The 20,031-nt window shown below is 43.0% G+C and overlaps 1 protein-coding gene across 3 annotated transcripts; it reads left to right on the top strand.

The window, feature by feature from the left end:
- The first annotated feature begins 1,438 nt into the window (after nucleotides 1–1,438).
- Nucleotides 1,439–18,946, top strand: LOC124307677 (alanine--glyoxylate aminotransferase 2-like). 3 transcript variants are annotated; one of them, XM_046769629.1, is made up of 14 exons: nucleotides 1,589–1,752; nucleotides 1,884–1,974; nucleotides 3,292–3,410; nucleotides 4,156–4,390; nucleotides 5,879–5,972; nucleotides 6,359–6,567; nucleotides 6,666–6,891; nucleotides 9,139–9,528; nucleotides 13,082–13,507; nucleotides 13,615–14,607; nucleotides 14,698–15,781; nucleotides 15,872–17,560; nucleotides 17,645–18,078; nucleotides 18,180–18,946. In XM_046769629.1, the coding sequence occupies exons 2-14, from the start codon at nucleotides 1,913–1,915 to the stop codon at nucleotides 18,786–18,788; spliced, it is 6,570 nt and encodes a 2,189-aa protein (XP_046625585.1). In that variant the 5' UTR covers nucleotides 1,589–1,752; nucleotides 1,884–1,912; the 3' UTR covers nucleotides 18,789–18,946. The 3 variants fall into 3 exon arrangements, with proteins under 3 accessions (XP_046625576.1, XP_046625585.1, XP_046625568.1); XM_046769620.1 differs by lacking the exons at nucleotides 13,082–13,507; nucleotides 13,615–14,607; nucleotides 14,698–15,781; ... (1 more) ...; nucleotides 17,645–18,078; nucleotides 18,180–18,946 and adding an exon at nucleotides 9,686–10,165 and having other exon boundaries at nucleotides 1,439–1,752; nucleotides 9,139–9,537; XM_046769612.1 differs by lacking the exons at nucleotides 1,589–1,752; nucleotides 1,884–1,974; nucleotides 3,292–3,410; ... (3 more) ...; nucleotides 6,666–6,891; nucleotides 9,139–9,528 and adding an exon at nucleotides 12,430–12,512 and having other exon boundaries at nucleotides 12,759–13,507.
- Nucleotides 18,947–20,031: the final 1,085 nt, after the last annotated feature.

Below are 20,031 nucleotides of genomic sequence, written 5' to 3' on the forward strand. Positions count from 1 at the left end.
TACCGCACTTGGCCGGTTATGTTTCTGCATGATGCATGGTGCAGATTGCGTCAGTTTTCAATTGATCGAATGAAGTCAGGAGCAAATTGGAAGGGCGCTCGCCACGCATCGATCATCGTTTTGTAACACCCGGTTGATTGAATAGCTCCAGGTTACACAAGTGCACGCAGATGTCAACGCAAGGTGCCGTTCGATTGACAGAGTTATCACAAGTGGCAGCAATCAACGGCGCATGTGCGCTCTTTTTCAAGTTATAGCGTAATTACTTCTCAACGCGTCGCAATTACACATGATATAATATAATGTAATACGGTATCTAACATAACGATTATTGAATAATGAAACTACGTATCACAAACCATATCGTAAAATAGATTGAGTATCCACAAGGATCGCGTGTGAATTCTTCAGGAGTAAAATCTATTATCTACTACGTCAAATTCGAGTTTAGCTCGCGTTTCACATATGCTTGTTCGGTTCTGCTTACATTTTTAATTAGTTGCTCAACAAATTCAGCAAATTCCTTATGTATACATGTGCTAGTATATTAGCATTTACGTATAACACATAGGTACATATAATCGGTGACGGTTCATTGACACCGCTGTTGATTGTAAATATTACGCAAAGTAATTACAATCGAGACGTACAGCAGATGACCTTTTTCATCTCTCGTTTTCCTTTTCTCTCTCAAAGTATCGAACGGCGGAAACGAAAAGTGAAAAAGAATAGAAAATAAGAAAAAAATAAAGTCAAGTGGAAAAAATTCGTATCAACGCGTGCTGGAAACGCTTTACAAAGAAACACAAAACCCGCCGAGTGCAGACGGAGTGTGCTATGTTTGGTTATCAGCTGGAGAAGCTGAGGATACTCTCGATCGTGTGATCGCGAGCCGCTTAACGCGCGAATTCGACTGATAAGCAGTTAATTTACCGTCCATGCAGACAATGATATTGGTTTTTACATTTTTAGTTGAATTATTTAGGAAAAAAATGTGTATCCACTTTTAGTGGACCATTAGCGATCTCTTCGTACTGCAAGAAACTGTAAAAATTATTCTTACATTTTGATTCTGCAAACACCGCAACCTGCCTTTATACCTATCTTGAAAATTTAGCAAAAATACTAGGTACGTTATCTGTTAAATTATTTATAACGCAGGAAACGTTCAGTTTTCCGATGTGCAGTATATACAGGGAGCAACGATTCGTAAAATTTTTAACTTCTCGCCAAATTCCTGAGTTATTACGAGTGCGCATGTGTGTGTGTGTGTGTGTGTGTGTGTGTGTGTGTGCGTGCGTGAGCGTTGTTTCCCCTCTTTCGAAAAGCGGGCGTGAGAGCTTGCGAGGCTTGGTTTCGCCTCGCGTATTGGTCGATCAGTGCCGATGCCGACAGGCGCGAAAGCTCAGTCGACGCTTGAGTCGTTATCTAATAATTAATCGTTATCGTGAGTGTAGCTTTTTTCAAATACACAGAGCAGGGAAGGAGGGTATTAACGGCGCTATTAGATAAATTGCGCGCGCACCTCCCGCTTTTTTCACAACCATGCTCAACGCCGGGCTATATATGTGACGTCAGCGGTGTGCACCGCAGCACTCAGCTGTCGGCATTGTATTAATTCGGAAGCTGCGAGTCGCTATATCGGTGGAAATTTAGCCACTCAGCGATATTCGCCCGGTGGGAAGAAGTATAGGGAAGAAGAGGGGCGAGAGGGAGAAATTTCAAATCCACATTCCCAATCACCGCGTGCAGGTAATACTAACGATTATTTTCTCTTGCGAGTAAAAATAAGCATACAACAGACCTCGCGCTGCTCTCCTCTCGAGCAATTCGTATTCTATATATAATAATAATAAATAAACTGTGCATAAATTTATTTTCAGAAATCCGGAGTTATTTCATCCCGTGCGCGATGGATCCGCTCGAACAAATGCCAAAGTCAGATACCATCAAGCTTCGCGAACGTCACATCGGGTAAGTAAGTCGGACTCGGCGAAAAATTTATCACCTTGACCTTCTGGCTGATCCGAAACTGCGAGTCGTTAGAGATTCGCAATCGGTGCGATACGAAATAAATTTCACCAGGTTTTAATTTCTATCAAGAACAAGGGTTTTAATGTACCTGTCAATGAAAATGTCGTTTTCGATGAAACAGATCGAGTTGAAAGATATGAGATAAGAGAAATTGATAAAAAAATAAAAATAAAGTGACAAAAACTCGACCGAGTTTTTGCTCAGCTCGATAGAAGCTGCTCTAGTCCGTTATAGACGTCGCATAAAACTACCGCCGATCATATCTATGTATATGTATTTTAAGTCTATTGATAGACTTGGCAAATATTGGCTTGTTTAGATGCCAAAGAGTTTTGCAACGTAGAGAATTAACATTTTTACGGTCACGAACACTGCCGAGCGGGCGAAGAATTGGTGGTGGACATCCTAAACGACCGATAAATTTGAATTCCGGTAAAGTGATCGCGACCTTTGATACGATCGAATGATATTCGTGAAAATTTCATTTCGATTTTGGTTGAAAAAAAAAAAAACACTTTAGAGAAGGAACCGGACATTTTTTAAAGCATGGAAAAAAATCTGACATTCTGTAGATGGCGTGAGTCTTATAAGCCGAGGAATTCAATTACGATATAAATTTGTAGATGTACTCGAGCGATAATAACTATGATATATGTATCTGAGCTAATTCTAAGCGTAAAGATGAGATCATGTGTGCTCATTGCAATTTGATAACGTACAGTTAATTTACAGTAAGGCTTTAAGACATTGTAAATATTTAAATTCTTCGAGATGCTAATTACGCTGATTAATTTATTCCAACGCGGTTGGAAAATTATTCTCAATTTTATAAATACCGTAGCATTCAAGTCTCAGCGTTGATCACCTGTAGATAACTCGCCAATGTCATTAAGACGTTAATAGAGATTATTCGTTTTGACACAGATCTCAGAATAAACAAATTAACAATAAAGACCGACGCCCAATAATGCGAGAACAGCTATTTTCTTCTGACGTTGTATTTCCACGCATGTTATCCCCGTCACTATCGTTGATATTTTTATCTCGAGTGGTTTCAGAAACCAATTAAACCACTGCTGACTGATTGCGAATATTTATAACGGTTTTATTTGTACGAGATAAAGGTGATACGAAATGCAAAGATATAACAGTTAATATTTACAGAACAAAGGTATAAATTCCCCATGTAACGGATAATTTATTTCATATGTATACTTTGAACTTGATCAACTGATCTTGTCTATTTTCTCATTACAGGCAATCGTGCAAGCTCTTCTACCGGTCAAGTCCGTTAAAAATTGTCAGAGGCAAGGGTCAGTACATGTACGATGAAAGAGGTGAACAGTACTTGGACTGTATCAACAACGTTGCCCATGGTAATTAATCGCAAATACGTAACGAACAAGCGACGACGTAACGGTTCATCAATTTAAACGCACTGCACGCCTCGACTCAAAGAACATTAAAATTAGATTATTTTCGTATTTATCGAAGCTACTTTGACCCACGTTTCATCCGTTACATATGACACAGATATTCTTGGTAGTTTTGTACAAATTTTCATCGGTTAAAGTTGACAAAAACATTAAATTGCACTAACCTCGATTAATCACGCTGTAGCTATCGCGTGAATACTACGTAGTAAGGGTGAAAGTTATTGCAAACAGGTCAGACTTTTAAATCGTGAAAGAAAATCGCGTTCCGTGAGATAACCAAATTCTTCACCAATCTTGATAAATTGATAATAACTGATCGGAGGTCGGACGTCTGTTCGACAATATGGATTTTGTTCCCTTTGTTCGAGAGATACAAGTGATTGAAATGATAATAAAGTACATGTGTATTGTGACAAATATTTTTTTTTCTTTTTTTTTTTTTTTTAAACAAAATGGAGTGATTTCGTTGAACAGTTTGTAAGAATTAACGACAGCCTGAAAAGATTTGCTTATAACTATACCGGGTTTCATCGAATATTGTTTCCAAGACTTTTTACTTTGTAAGCATACAAGTGAAACTGAAACGCAAACGATAACGGAGACGAAAATAATTTAACGATAAAAAAAAAAAAAAAAAAAAAGAGAGAGAGAGAGATTGGTCCATACGGAAAACATTGTCACGCAGTTGGACATTGCCATCCGGACGTGGTGCGCGCTGGTCAGGAACAAATGGCGCTACTCTGCACTAACAATCGTTTTCTCCACGATAATCTGGTGGTCTGCGCCCGTCGACTGACGTCACTTCTTCCGGATCCACTGTCGGTCTGTTTCCTGGTAAATTCCGGAAGCGAAGCTAACGATCTCGCGCTGCGATTGGCCCAGGCGCACACCCGCAATACGGAAATTATAATCGTGGACCAGTAAGTGATGCACTGCACTCTATACGTCGCAAGGATATAAATTAACGAGACTCCCGAAGCCCGGAATGATCGGTGATTTTCATAACAATTAACAAGTCTCGCTGAAAGCGATTAATGTTTCATGAGTGATACCTTTTCATTCGTCACTTCTTTAATCACCAAGAGAATCGCCGAGGCGTTAATTGTGCAGGAGAAAAACAAAACTATGCGAGGACGCGCGGCGAGGAGATGATATATACGGCAAGGTATAATTATTCTAAGTGAATGTTATTCGCGTCAACGATTTCATACGATACATATATACAATATTGATGAAGGAATTTACATCTAATAGCACGAATCTAATTGAGTGGGCTTGTTTTTTTCTTGTTTACAGTAATCTCTCTAGATGTCTAGAAGAATTACGCACGTTGCGTTGTGGGGTAGAGTAGCTCGCTATGGAAGCTCCTTATACCCTTCTTCAGAACCGAGAAGAGAACCCCGAGACACACCATAACTTTGTTGTCATTTTAGGTGGCACAACATGCGACGTATGTTCACGTATGCTATTCATCTGAAGAACAATATATTATTTCAGCACGCGCGATGTGATCTTATAGAAAACTTCGGTCGGTCATCTGGATGGCTCCTGACGTAACGCGACGTCTTTCATTTCACTCCATTTATCCTTCGTTATTTCATTCAGGCATGCTTCGCCAAAAATCGGTATTATCCTTGCCTCCCTTCTGCTAGGTCTGAAGTCAAATATTTTCACATCCGTCTTCCAGAGATAAAATACGAGTTGAGAAACGTTTCGACGCAAGGTGGAGTTTTCGGGATGAAAGAAAGAAAAGAATAAAATTAGAAGACTCGATATTTCTTGCGTTTAAAGTATTTCCTACCGAAGGAAAAAGAGATGTGTAAACATTGATCGAAGAACATCGGTATCGATTATGATTGATTGCGATGCGAGAATTTCGGGAGTCTGTTTGACGGATAAAAATAAAGTTAGCCCGAAGGAGATAATACCGATTTTTCTCAAAGCTTCCGAGTTCCAACCACGTTGTCAAGTGAAATAGAAAAGGAAATGAAAAATATTTCAACATCACTTCTCGTTAGGAAGAGACGAAATTAGGGCAAAAAGATAAAAAGTAATCTCTCTTCGAGATAGATTTATTCACGCGTGGAGCGGAAAAATGTAATTTACATACATATAATACGTATTTCAGATGTGAGTCCAAAAGTCGCGGTGACACTGACGTGCGAGCCTTGCTCTTCTCACCCGGCATTTCCGCATTATGCAGTCAAATATTTCAGGCTCTGTATAACGTATAATGCAAACATAGATGCGCTATATATTATAATAAAGATTCTTACAGTTGGACGCTTTCAATTTCATACTCGACATGTTAAAGTTTAAGCTATGCGGCAGAAAATTATCTGGTAGGAAATTTACGACACCTAATTGGAGAAAATAGTTAACACGAGAAATCGTATTGATCTGCGTAGCGCTTATCACGGACATCTGACCTCGATGATCGACATTTCCCCCTACAAATTCAACAGGCCGAATGGAACAGGAAAAAAGGACTTCGTCCACGTGGTGAGTACAAATTTGCGATAAGGGATCAACCGATCAATCATTAGTTATCTGTGCATACGCCAGATTTCAACATTGCACGATGTCAAAAGATTTCACACGATTTCAAAGATGTGAAAAAGTCCGAATGATCTTGTGAAATATCACAGGATCAGTTTACAAGACTTTATAGGGTTTCGTACGAAGTTAAATATTCTAAAGATTAAAAACAATATCAGATAATTCCACAAGAATTCATGGGATTCGAAAATATTTCGGAGATTTCACGTGATTCGTCAAAATTATACGATTGGTGTGTACCAGATTTTAACGATGGTAAAATACTCTCGATTTGCGTAATTTTGAAATTATTGCACAGCAAGTATCGTTCAAAACCATCTTCTTTCCAGTCTCCTTGCCCTGACGTGTACAGAGGGAAGTACCGAGACGTGGATTATCCCGGCGAAGATTTGGGGGTGAAGTACGCGGACGATGTGAGGAGAATATGCGGGGAAATAAAGGCGAGGGGTAAAGGGGTGCAGGCCTTCATAGCCGAGAGCCTGATTTCATGCGGGGGTCAAATATTGCCGCCGGAAAACTACTTCAGAAACGTTTACAAGTAAGCTAGTAGTGTGACAAACCCGATTCGACGACTTTATGAACAATAAATGTGTAAAAATAAATATAAATAATAACGATAACAACAATATGTTACAGACACGTGAGAGAAGCCGGAGGTGTCTGCATAGCCGATGAAGTTCAAGTCGGTTTCGGGCGAGTCGGAAGCCACATGTGGGCCTTTCAACGCTACGGAAGTGACGTCATTCCGGACATTGTAACCCTCGGGAAACCCATCGGGAACGGACACCCAGTCGCTGCGGTTGTAACCACTCGAGAAATTGCGACAAGTTTCAAGAACACGGGAATAGAATATTTCAACACGGTTAGTTCCCCCCAAAACCGAGACGTTTAACGCGGAATGTCGCATAAATTTGGTTCATTTCTCTGACTTTCGCAGAATTTCTCGAAGCTTTTGACGCTGCTGGAATTCGATGAAAAATTTATTGATTTCCGGCGATTTTGAAACGTAACAACGACGCGTTTAAAGAGGACGACTCAGATTCTTCCGAATATCACACGCGGAAAGCTTTTCTTCGCGAAGAAGCGATTGATGCATTTTTTCTCGATTCCACATCGCTTCTGACATAGGCACCGTACGATTCTGATCACAATTTCCGTTCTGTTTCCCTATCGTCTGTAAAAAATTGACGGTGTTAAAATTGACCAATCGTGGCCGGTATGGACTACTATGGAACAATGTTTATCGTCTAATCCTCTAGCAATTGGTTTCAATCATCGAAAAATTCACAAAATGTGGCGTAAATTTATAATTTTGAAAAATAAAAGGGTCAATAATGGGTCTAAATGTTTACGCTTAAACCGGTTCACTTACCTTGGTATTAGATTGACACCAAGAAGTATTTTGTAAAATTGGACACCGCATTTTTTTTTTACCGAGTCCGTTCGAAGCTCAGGTTCAACAGACTAACGAGAATATGTATTTCGCGATTTGACAAATGAACTACGCGTGCACCCTGCAGGTTTATTTACGAGGCGAGTATTCGATCAGTGCATTTATCGCTGTTTAAGCGACATCGACTAGATGCCGGAATGCATTTATCGGATGCGCCGTGTCGCTGGTTCGGGTTCGCACACGCAAACAAAGGCAAAATCACCCGCGAATCCGGGGGACTTTTCCATATCCCCATCTCGTTGCGTTGGAGTATTTTGCAAATTGTTCCGCCTCCGTGCAATTTTTCACCCCTGGCATACGCCGCTCGTTTGTTATACACCGTTCTGCCCGGTAAAAACGGAAAATCCTCAACGTCCGTTTCGATGCATGCAGCTGCGCCGTTTGCACGATGAAACCAACCGGCAGATACCACGGCGAAAGCTGTGCACCGATTTCAAGAGGGTAATTTACCTAATGGCCACGTCGGAGAAGCGGCTTGCTTTCAGGTCGTTAGCGAGAGCTCGACATATTTATTCAAATCAACGTTTAATTCCGGATCAAAATCTGCTAACGCGTTGTTCCACTCCGAGCAATAAATTTCGAAAAATTTACACCGCGGTACGTGAGTAAAAAATAAGAAGAAACAACAAATACGCGTTTCGCCAGGCAAATCGAGATCGTTACCTCGATGGACTCTGCACTCGACTATTTGTGGAAGTCCACCCCGCGTTATTGCGCTCACCTAAGGTGAGAAATCGTAAATATTTCTGCACTTCTATCCTGCAAGAAAGTGGCTCGTTTTCGATGCAGCACCGCTTCCGTGCCTTTATACCCTCGTACCGTCGTTTTAACGATTTCAGATTACGACGTGAGGCTCCAGCCGCGGTTCCCGACATCCTCCTCATCCCGGTGGATGGTTGTTGGCTTTTATACCGCCTCCCTATATGCGGCATAAAACTCCCGGATGCATCTCGCCTCTGCACCGCGGTTTTATTTCATATGCATCTCGTCCTTTTTCAAATTGGGTGTGATCAATTTTTCACTCAATTTTTTTCACCGAACGATACCAACCGCTATCCAGTCACGAATTGCAGCAAATGTCTTGAAACAAGTCCGTCCCTTTTCTCGGTTCTGAATACGCACTGAGAAAAATTTCATTTGTTACAGTGACTATCAAAATTCAGTAAAACAGATATCGTTGAAAAAACTGTTTGAATATTGTTCGAATTACGAAAAACGAGGTACGCGTAATCACTTTGCGCTATCGTCGATACTTTTTTGGTAATTGCAACGCAAAATCAGTTTGTGAGGTTTACTCTACTTTTTTAGTTAAACGAGGCTTTAACGTCAATTTATCATTGCACAAGCATTAAATTTTTGCAACGGTTGCAAGAAAATATAGTAACGGTGATCGTAATGAGAAAGAATAGTAACGGATACTAGACTTTCCGGTAAAAGCTAGAAAACTAATATTCATTTGTTACCTAGAACTATGTTTTTCGATTGTGGTAAAAAATGAAAATAGTTAAGGACTGAGCGGTATCCGGAAGTAAAAATTTCTTTCACAATCAGTGCGGTACCAAATTCCTCAAAATACACTTGTGGTCCGACGCATCGTTTCCCCAATTCCACCATATTTTTTCACCCCCGAATCTCACCCGTTTCTCCGATTTTCAGTACGGTGGTAATCCAGTATCCTGTGCAATAGCCAACTCGGTCATGGAGGTCGTGGAACGAGAGGGTCTCCAGGAACACGCTCAGAAGGTGGGCAAGCACCTCGTCACAGAGTTGGAGAAATTGGCTCAGCGTCATCCGATAATCGGCGATGTTAGAGGGGCTGGTTTGTTCGTCGGCATCGAGCTCGTCCGAGATCGCGCGAGGAGGATTCCGGCGACGGAAGAAGCCAGTCACGTCGTCTCCAGGATGAAGGAGGAGAAAATATTGGTCAGCAGTGACGGACCGGACAATAACGTCCTCAAACTCAAACCTCCCATGGTGTTCAGTATCGATAACGCCAATCACTTAATCGCTGTTCTCGACGAAGTTCTCGACGAAGTTGAAATCGACGTTGACGAGGTATCGTAACGAGGACAATTTTGCAATTTTATTAAGTAATATCAGCTTTGAAATTCAAGGCTGGGAATAGTTTTCACAAACATTTACGATTTATTTATACTCCGTTTATACTGATTTAGGACGATTGCTCAATAATTCTTTATTTCAGATTCAGCCACCCAAAACCATCGCCACACCCGCGAAACCAGCCGTATCTCTAATGGAAAGGGTCAATTCTGCGCCCGCCAAAGCGAAATCCGTGCTGATCAAAGCTAATTAATTAATGAGTAATATTCAATGTAAATAATACTCAATTACAGAGTTTAATCAAATAATTTAATAATAATATATATATATATAGAATTATTTAATCGTTGAACTAGAATCTACAATATTATTGAGACTGTCGCTTATTTGTTGTTTTAATTCAATACAGTACTGAGAAAAATTTCATTTGTTATAGTCACTAGAATATTTTATTAATATGGTTATTATTAAACGAGAAAGTTTTAAATATTGTTACTATTGTGTAAAAATGTGCTCTTTAGTGTGCTTGGAGTTATCGAAGGTACATTTTCCGGTAATTGCAGCATTAAATCTGTTTGTTTAGTTTGTTAAAATTTTTCAAATAAACAAGGACCGGACGTCAGTTCATTGTTGATTCTGAAATTTTGCCGAAAAAACATGCCTTCGTCCAAATCCAATATACCTATCCCTATATTTGAAGCAAGATAGAGTGGAAGAAATGAATGACAAAGTGCTGATCAATTTCTTATCAACCACGGTATTTCTTCACCCGATGAGTAATGGCGGAATGTTACGTTAAAAAGTTCGCGTGTATCCGTTGTCCGTGACCCTGCGTCAGCAATTTTACCATAAACTGACATTGATATAAAAGTTTGTACAAGATGTTCCTTCCAAAGTCCAATCTTGAGACACGAGTTTCAAACTAGGTACACATATAGAGATAAATCAAGGATTCTCACTGCCTCGCGTCTCCCTTAAAGATGGAATGACTCTAAGTAGGTATATTTCATCGCCGAAACTTTTCTGAGAAAATTTTAACACCAAACCACTCGTGGAACTCATTACATTTACAAGTTTCTTCCGGTGTATAGAATAAATAAAACCTAGCTGAATTTTCTCTTTTGATACGCATAATGTGCTTTGAATACACGATCAAAGTCTCTTCAGCTACGTTTCACTCGATACGTGGAATATGCTCAGAAATTGATAAACTTTCAGTTGTACGATGGAAAGAAAACTCTTGCAACAAGTTTGGTGTAAACCTTGCTGTTAATATTGTATATTCTGGAGAAGAAAATTTCGTTAATCATACTTACTACGAAGAAAATGCAGAAAAATGGGTATCAAGTATTGTCGGAATTACAAGAAATATGGTACCAGTAAGTATTTATTGTAATTACAGTTGCCGATACTAAATTTTTTGTCTATTCCACGCTTGGATCTATTCGTTTCTTATGCTACATTCTTTCAGCCGAATTAAGCCTTAACAACAATTTATCGTTGCATCGATTTCAAATTATCACAATGGTTTCAAGACAATATAGTACGAGTGATGATGATCAAGAAGAACAGTAACACAAACTAGTTTTCAGGCTACAGCTGTACGAAAATAATTTTTATTCTGTGCCCAGAACTATAATTTTCAGTCATGATAATAAATGAAAATAGTTAAAGACCGTAGAGAAACTACAACTAGAAATTTCTCTCGATGTGGCCGGATACTAGATGGAGATTAGCTTCGTGAACTAGTTTTGCAACATACCGTATATGAAGCGAATTGATTCACGCTATCTCGGATCGCGTGCTGATTTTTGAGGTGAACTTCAGCTATCATTGAAGCCCGGGAGATGCTTATTAAGCAGTATGAAAGATAGGCGAGGTTTGTGTTGCTAACGTGCTTTCAAAGCACAGTGGAATACAGCTTATAGATTTTTCCGCTAATGCCGAGCTGAATTGATTGCGAACGATTTCTAGAAATCATTCGTACACTTTCTTGCTTTGCATTCTACGATGGAACCTCAACGGAAAGCATAATGAAAAGGTTTTTTCAGCTATGAAAAAATGTTGGACGTTTTTTGTTTTGTTCCAGAAGCTCGCTCTTCGCCGAGCTAACCCATGAGTAATAAAATCCTCTTTTTAAGTTGAAGTAACATTTTACTTTCATTGTAGAATTGCAGGGGGGGATTTAATGCGCTCCAACGCTAAGAGCTTTAGTAAAATAATTAACAGAGCGTGTGAGGGACAGGTGGTTTAATTCTCCGTCGGCAAGGTAAATTTTTACTAACGTCCCGGATAAGGTGGATCTATAATATTTGTTTTAATGTGATTGTTGTTTGAAAAATCCGTATGAATTTACCAGTACTCTTTTGGATTCATAAAATATTTTTTAATAGTTTATTTTCCTATCAAAAAATTTAATAAAATAAAAAAGAAGTAATTATTCGTTGGAAATATGGAAAGGTTCTAGGCTGTAAAAGACTCACCTTGTTAAAAGCGAGAAAAGATCAGAATACTAGAAATAATTACAGGCTCGTACTATTAGAGATTTGCATCCGAGGACGAGGTCGAAAAACTTTTGTTAGAATTGCGAAATATCCTGTTGAAACACGAACGGAAACGGTTGTTTGCGCCGAACGTAAGTGTAAACACGTTTACGCGTGTAAATTTCTCTCGATGTTTATAGACAGCAATGCATCTTGACACGCGCTGACATCGATGGCAGATAAACCGAGTTAGAAAAATAAAACCGGGGCTACATCTGTGCACAATGTTGCCTGTTGGTATTTTTATCCCGTAATCATCCATCTTGTGAATGGAGTCCAGAGGATCGCGTGAAGAGGTGACAAGGGCAAGCTGAATGAACAGAAAATGCCAGTATAAAAGATGTTCCGTTGATATCTGCCTCCACTCCACATCGGTCATCTGAATCTCAGTCACCATGTGGTCTCCGCTGTTTCTCTGCGTCCTCCGTAAGTAACGATCACGAATTTATTGCCGTTCCGTATTTAAATTCGCATTAGAAAGAAGTTGTTTCATGGATTCGTACAGTCAACTTTTGTGAGTATAATTTCTTCGAGCCCACAAGGGACATTTCGAAGAAGTGTCGGTGCTTTTAAGTATCTCAGTGAGATCTTCGACAAATCTTTACTTGAATTTTAAATTTGGATACTCGCGGTGACTTTTCACGCAGGGTCTGACACTTCCTTTGTTCACAGTCGGAGGAGCAGTCTTGGCCGACCATCACCGGCAAGAACAAGGAGGAAATCAACAGAATGCGTGGAAAAGTGGAAGCGAGTATAAGTATCAGATACGAGCTCGCACCCTGGCGGCGCTTCACCAGGTCGCCGATCAGTACAGCGGTGTTATTATGAAGGGTCAACTTGTCGTCCAACCGAAATCCGATGGTACTCTGAGGGCGCAAATCTCTAGGCCTCAGTATGCCCAGATCCATACGGAATTGCCGGGTGGTTGGGACACCCATATACCGGAGGGAAAGCTCAGCTTCAAGCAGCTTCCTATGAGCGGAAAGCCCTTTGAGATCAAGCTGAAGAACGGTGCGATCGATGATCTGATGGTAGACAGCAGTCTCCCCAAGTGGGAGGTGAACGTACTGAAAAGTGTCGTCAGTCAGCTTCAAGTCGACGTTCAAGGTGAAAACCAAATGGATTCGACGTACAACCAGGAACCTGAAGGGGACAAGGCCTACGCAACGTTCAAGGTGATGGAGGATTCGGTGACTGGAAAGTGCGAGGTGCTCTACGACATTTCGCCTCTTCCCGACTACATTCTTCAGACCAAACCTGAATTGGCTCCGTTGCCTCAGCTTCGTGGTGATGGACAAATGATCGATGTCGTCAAGGCCAAGAACTTTAGTCACTGTCATCAGAATCCGACTCGCAGCTACGGTATGGAGTGGTTGAACGACTGGGAGCCCGGCACTAACAGCAACGGACATTTCTTCTCGGTAAGCTCGATAATTTTCGATTATGATTAATTTCATTGTATCAGAGCAGGGTGAACGTAAAAATAAGTTAAGACCAGTGTAATATATTATTGATACGTTTTTTTCAGAAATCTTCAATGAGTCGCATCATTCTTTCCGGAACTCTCGATCGCCACACGATTCAATCCTCTGTCACAACGACCAAATTTGTCTTGAGCCCAGAACTTCACAACGAGCAAAAGGGCATGGTAGTAAGCAGACTGAACCTCACTCTGGTCGCAGTTGGCTCAGCGTCAAGCAGCATCTCATCACCTTCTAGCGTCAAGTCTACCGGAAATCTGGTCTACCATTATGACTCACCTGCTTCTCAGAGTGGTTTGGAGGGAGACGAAATTGATGACTCTGGCTCAAACAGCTCCGACAGCAGCTCTAGTTCCAGCTCCAGCTCCTATTCCGAATCTGACTCCAGCTCCAGTTCCGATTCGGACGAAGATTCTAGCTCAAGCAGCTCCAGTTCCGATTCGGATTCTAATTCTAGCTCAAGCAGCTCCAGTTCCGATTCGGATTCTGATTCTAGCTCAAGCAGCTCCAGTGACGAGGAACAGTTCAAGAAACGCAAACCGCGCAGCCTTCGTCGTGACTTAGATAACGACAACAGACAAGGGAATGATCTTGAGAAGAGTCCTCAGAGCGGTAAGGGTGCCGAAATAGAATCGGTGGTGGCCAACGTGGCGAGAAAGGACCTCTCTAAGCTAGCCAAGCAGATAGCAGAGGAGCTTCAGCGTCCTAGCAGCATCCCGAAAGAACATACTCTCGAGAAGTTTAACACACTTGTTCAGATGGTTCGTGCCCTGAGCGCAAAGGAGATCAACCAAATGCATCAGAGCTTCTATCAACCCTACGACAAAACCAACTCCAACAGCCAGAGTGAGAGTGTACGCAGGAACGCTTGGGTGGCGTTCCGCGATGCTGTAGTAGCGGCTGGAACTGGACCAGCTCTTCTGAGCATCAAGCAGTGGATCAAACAGAAAAAACTGAGCGATTTCGAGGCTGCGGCAGCCGTGGCTTCCCTGCCGAAAGCGGCTCGCTACCCAACTCCCGCCTACATTGACGCCTTTTTCGTAAGTGTTTCACGGTTTCCATTATCATCAGAGTCAGGTATCGATTTTGCACGCGAATGATCCCCGATTCTCACGTTTCTTCCGTTACAGTCATTGGCCACGGATCAGCAAGTGGTCGATCAGCCCTTCCTGAACACTTCTGCCATCCTCGCTTTCACCGAACTGGTCCGTCTAACTCAGGCCAGCAACAGTTCAGCTCACTACCGCTACCCGGTTCAGAATCTCGCCGGCCTTTCACCAAGGGATCAATCAGCTGTCACCCGCAAGTATCTTCCTTACCTGAGCCAGAAGCTGCAATCCGCCATCAGCCGAGCTGACAGTCCAAAGATTCTGACGTACATCAGAGCTCTGGGCAATTTAGCTCACCCTCAGATACTCGCCGCGTTCGAACCTTACTTGGAAGGACAGAAAGACGCTTCAGACTTCCAGCGTTTGTCAATGGTCGGCGCCATGGATAAGCTGGCACTTATGCATCCCAAGGTTGCCCGCTCTGTGCTCTTCAAGATCTACCAAAATACAGGCGAGGCTCACGAAGTGCGCTGCGCTGCCGTGTTCCAGTTGATGAAGACCAATCCACCCGCAAGCATGCTTCAAAGAATGGCTCAATTCACAAACTGGGATGTAAATGAGCAAGTGAACTCTGCGGTTAAGACTGCCATCGAAAGCGCGGCAGAACTTGACCAAGAAGAGAATTCGGAACTTGCGGCCAACGCTCGTGCGGCCAAAGATATGCTTAATCCGAAAATTTACGGAATCCATTACAGCCAGGGCTACTTGAGAGACCACATTGTTGAGGAAATGAATCTTGCGTACAAATTGTTCACCAATTCCATCGGAAGCCAAGACAGCATCTTGCCACAGGCGATCTTTATGCGCCTGAAGACTAGCCGGGGTGGTTACAACGATTCTCCATTTGAAATGGGAGCTATGGTCTCGAGTATTAACGACTTGAGCAACTATATAAGTGAGCAATTTTCATTCGGTGACGATGATAAGGGTCGTAATCAGAAACAGTCACGTGGAAAGGGTAGATGGAGTCCGGAAAACATTGCCAAAATGCTGAACATCGAGTCAGACGATGCGGAACAACTCGAGGGGCGGTTTTGGTTCAACAGCGTAGGATGGCAGAGCCACTTTGCCTTCGATAATCACACCCTCGATCAGATCCCCCGAAGTAAGTCACGTTAGATCACGTTTGCATCACTTTCTTGCATATTAACGACAACAATATCTAATTTTTTTTCTGCACTTCGATTCTGCACAGTGATTAGGAATGCAGCTCAGGCCGCGAAGGAAGGCAAGAGTTTCAACAGGACAGAATTCTCGGACAACGAAATATTCCTGACAATGCCCACTGTGACGGGATTCCCCTTCGTATACTCCGTAAAGAAACCAACTCTCTTCAAAATCGGTGGTGAAGTTCAGGCGCGTAGCAAGCCCGACTTGACTCACGGTCCATCAGACGAATTGAAGATCCCATCGACCACCAACGTTACCACAGACATCCATTTCGTTTATTCCACGCATATCCACGCCCGAATTCAATTCATCACGCCGTTTGATTATCATTCGTACGAAGCCGGAATTGTCAAGAATTTCCAAATGAACGTTCCCCTTCGCATTCACGCAGATTTTGACGCGGAGAATCAGCATATCCGGGTGAAACTTCAGCCTATCCAACAAGACCGCGACTACAACCTGTTCCACTACAGCACCAAACCTTACACCTCCAAGAATGACATTCGTAACATTTCCCCTGTCATCCACCAAGATAATACGCAGCCTATCAGCACCGGAGAACAAATCCAGAATGACTACGACTTCGGTAAGAAGACTACCGGAATGGCTTTCCGTCTCAAGTCATCGTCGGAGCGAAGATCTCGGCAGCCGATGTGCGCGTGGCTTCAGGAACAAATGGCACCTCACGATGCCGTGTCTGCTTTCACTTTCCCATTCGCCCAGCAAGTCATCGAGCAAGCTAGATACGATCTGGTGTGGGACTCCAGGAGTAGCAGCTCAAAGTCTGTTGTCGTAACGGCTTCCTGGGACAGCCAGAGATCCGACGAAAGCGGTGACCGCAAGGACTCATCGTCTGGCACCCCTCAGCCGTCCAGCAAGAAGCCTGACAGTCAAAAACGCCAAGATGAATTGCAAGACCAGGCAGCTTCGGGTATCAATGACGCTGACGTCGCCTCCATCGACGTTGGAGTGGCCTTCCAAGGGCAGAGCGACGCCCAATACGCAATGACCGCCGCAGTGGCGAGCAGCAACACCGACGACACCTCCCGTTTACTTTTCTACTACTACAAGAAATCGGCCAATGACAAAACGTACGAAGTTTGTATGCGCGCCGAGTCTGAGATGCCGAATGTGCCCGAAATGGACTTCACAAAAGCCTTGAAGGCCGACCCAAAAAGCAAGGTCGAGTTTGCCGTCAACTTTGGAGAACAGTGCCAGTCTGGCGGCAGTATCGAGGTTAAAGGAAAGTGGGAGCAGAGCTCAGAACTGACGGATTATCTTCGTCAGCACCCCATGGCTAAGCAGTGCGCCGGACAGATGGAAAAGGGCGACTACGCTCTGCCTGCCTGTCGCAACATGACAGCCCGTGCCAACCATATGGACGAAGCTCACTTCACCATCAAGTATAAGAACATTCCCGCAACGGCGCAGAACATGACTTTCAGTGCCTACAGGGCCGCCCAGTACTTCGCCTTCGAGAACGCCTACGAGAACGTGGTCGACCCCAAGGATCAGGAAGAGGGTAGGATCGACGTCGACCTTGAATTTTCCAACGAATTCGACTCCATGAATATATCCATCAACACTCCAGCCATGGACGCCAACTTCACCGATATTGAGATTACCCATTTTGCTCGACCTCTGTTTGCTGTTCACCCTGTTTATTCCGCTGCTCAGCGCCTGGGAAGAAAGGCTATGTATGGACAGTACAATCGTGAGTATTACACCTGGATGGGAATCTATTCCTATTTCTAAGTATACCTTGGTGCTTACGAAATTTCTTTCATCTGTTCCCCAGCTCAATGTGTTGTGGACAACAACTCTGCCAACACCTTCGACAACAAAACCTACCCAGTCGAACTCGGCAAATGCTGGCACGTACTGATGGTCACTGTGCCTGAGGAAGATCCTGACAACAACAACGACGATTTGGACATCCCAGAAGACATGCAAGTCACCGTGATTGCCCGTGACGTCAGCAATGACGAAAAGGAGATCAATATCACCTTGGGTGATGACGAAATCACTTTCTCCCCATCGAAATCGGGACCCAAGGTTCAGGTGAACGGAAAACAGATCGAAGTCTCCGAAGATGAGTCCTACGCCGAAATCGACGACGAAGAACTCGATGTCGACTGGGAAATATTCGCACTTCCCGGCGGTTCCGTCAAGCTCAGTTCCTACGAGTTCGGCATCGAGGCTGTTTACGACGGATCCCGCGTCAAGATTTCGGTAAGTTTTATTCCTCGAGTCCTTGGTTGGACTCCACTACAGTACCTACACGCAAACACGTGGGAAACAACCCGTGCTAAACTCACGCTAATTATTTCCAGGCTGCTCACAAGTACCGCGGATCCGTTCGCGGACTGTGTGGTAACTTCAACGGCGAAACTTCCGACGAATTTACAACGCCCCAAAACTGCGTCCTCAAGAACCCCGAGGAATTCTCCGCCAGCTGGGCGCTGACAAGCGAACAGTGCAGCGGTCAGGCTTTGAAGAACTCTCAGATTGCTCGGAGTGCTTATTGTCCGCGCAAGATGAATCTCTTCGGCAACGTGGTGAGCGAACAGGAGGCTGGACGTTCCAAACCTCGAAACAGCAAGTTTGGAGGCAGACGTGACGAGACGCAAGGTCAGTCTCAGCGCGGATCGTCCCGCGGTCAGCAGCAAGGTAGAAGTTCACCGTTCTGTTACACCCACAAGACGGAGGTAGTACGCGAAAATGGAGAGACCTGCTTCTCCTTGAGACCAGTGCCAACTTGCGCCTCCAGATGTCGTCCTCAGGGTAAGAGGGAGAAGGCAGTCCAGATGCACTGCGTCGAGAACAGCCAAGCTGCGTCGAAGATCGCTGACCAAGTTCGCGACGGTCACAGCCACGATTTCAGCAGGAAATCCGTGTCCAAGACCATAAGGATGTCTATTCCCACTTCCTGCTCTGCGTAGGATGATCGTTAACGAATTTTTACGACGATACGATACGTTAGTCTTCATTTAGATGTGAAATACTGTGATTTTTTTACGGAAATTTTTCCTACTCGAATTATTATTGTTATAGCGAATTCGATAGTTATTTTCCAATAAAATCACAACCTGCTCGCTTATTCGACCGTCTTTATTCAAACCACGATCCTAGGTTATTAAATTATCTTTGAACAAACAACGGTATAGCCTGTAACTATAGTTTTTTTAAATTACTCAACAATGACGCACAAGCGTGTTCTAAAACATTTCTTGATCAAAATTACTGGGATGGATATTGAGCTACTCTATCATGGAAAGTGGGAAGCTAGGAGGGTCAACTTCAAGATTGCTAAGCGAAGCATAAGTTAATTAATCATTATTAAGGTTATAGGAACGAAACTCCGGTAGTTAGTAACGCAGGAAAATAATTTTCGCAACCCGTCTGTGAATACCCCCGGTTTTTCCATTAAAAAAATTTACAATTTAGCCAGTTTGAATTTGGTGTTTTTGTTAGAGTAGTTATTCATCGGTAATTGCATGAAATTACTTGAAGCGTAATACCACGGTGATAATTTGCATTCCCGGTCTCTTCGCGCATCAAATTCGCAAAAATTTTGCACTTCAATTTTAATTAATTGAGGCGTAAAAGCGAAGTAGGTATCTCTCGTAGTCGCAAAACGCGCTCGTAGAAAATATTGACCAAACTTTCGGTTTCCCCCGATTTTGAACCAGGTTATAAATTTCTACCCTCCGTGTCGGGATCGCCTTGCCCATAAGGAACGGGCTGCAGGTTATTAAAACTAATCTAAATTCACTGCCTCGTGTAAAGTTCTAAAACGAGTATATTAGCAGGCAAATGGAAAGTCCCGCCATCCGTTAAATACCACGATACCTTCGGTGTAATCTATGCGCTTAAACTACCTTGCGGTGAAAATTAAATTGCGACAACATACCGTGTCCAAGCAGCAAATTCTCGTTCCTCCAAATCCGCGAAAATTGGGAGGACTCAGGATGAAATCGTCCCTGAAACCGAAGACTGTAACAACGGTCGGTTGGGGATTTTGCTTCCAGCCTGCAATTGGAGTTATCTCGTCGATGACGATGATCGGCTTACAACATCGCTGATCGATCCAAACCTACTCCCGCGGTTAGGGAGGACTCGATACGTCCGTGAATAAATGGATTCCAGCTATCAATTACGCCGGTATCATTACCGTTTTTGCCG

The sequence above is a fragment of the Neodiprion virginianus genome, chromosome 1, assembly GCF_021901495.1.
Source record: "Neodiprion virginianus isolate iyNeoVirg1 chromosome 1, iyNeoVirg1.1, whole genome shotgun sequence".
NCBI lineage: Eukaryota > Metazoa > Arthropoda > Insecta > Hymenoptera > Diprionidae > Neodiprion > Neodiprion virginianus.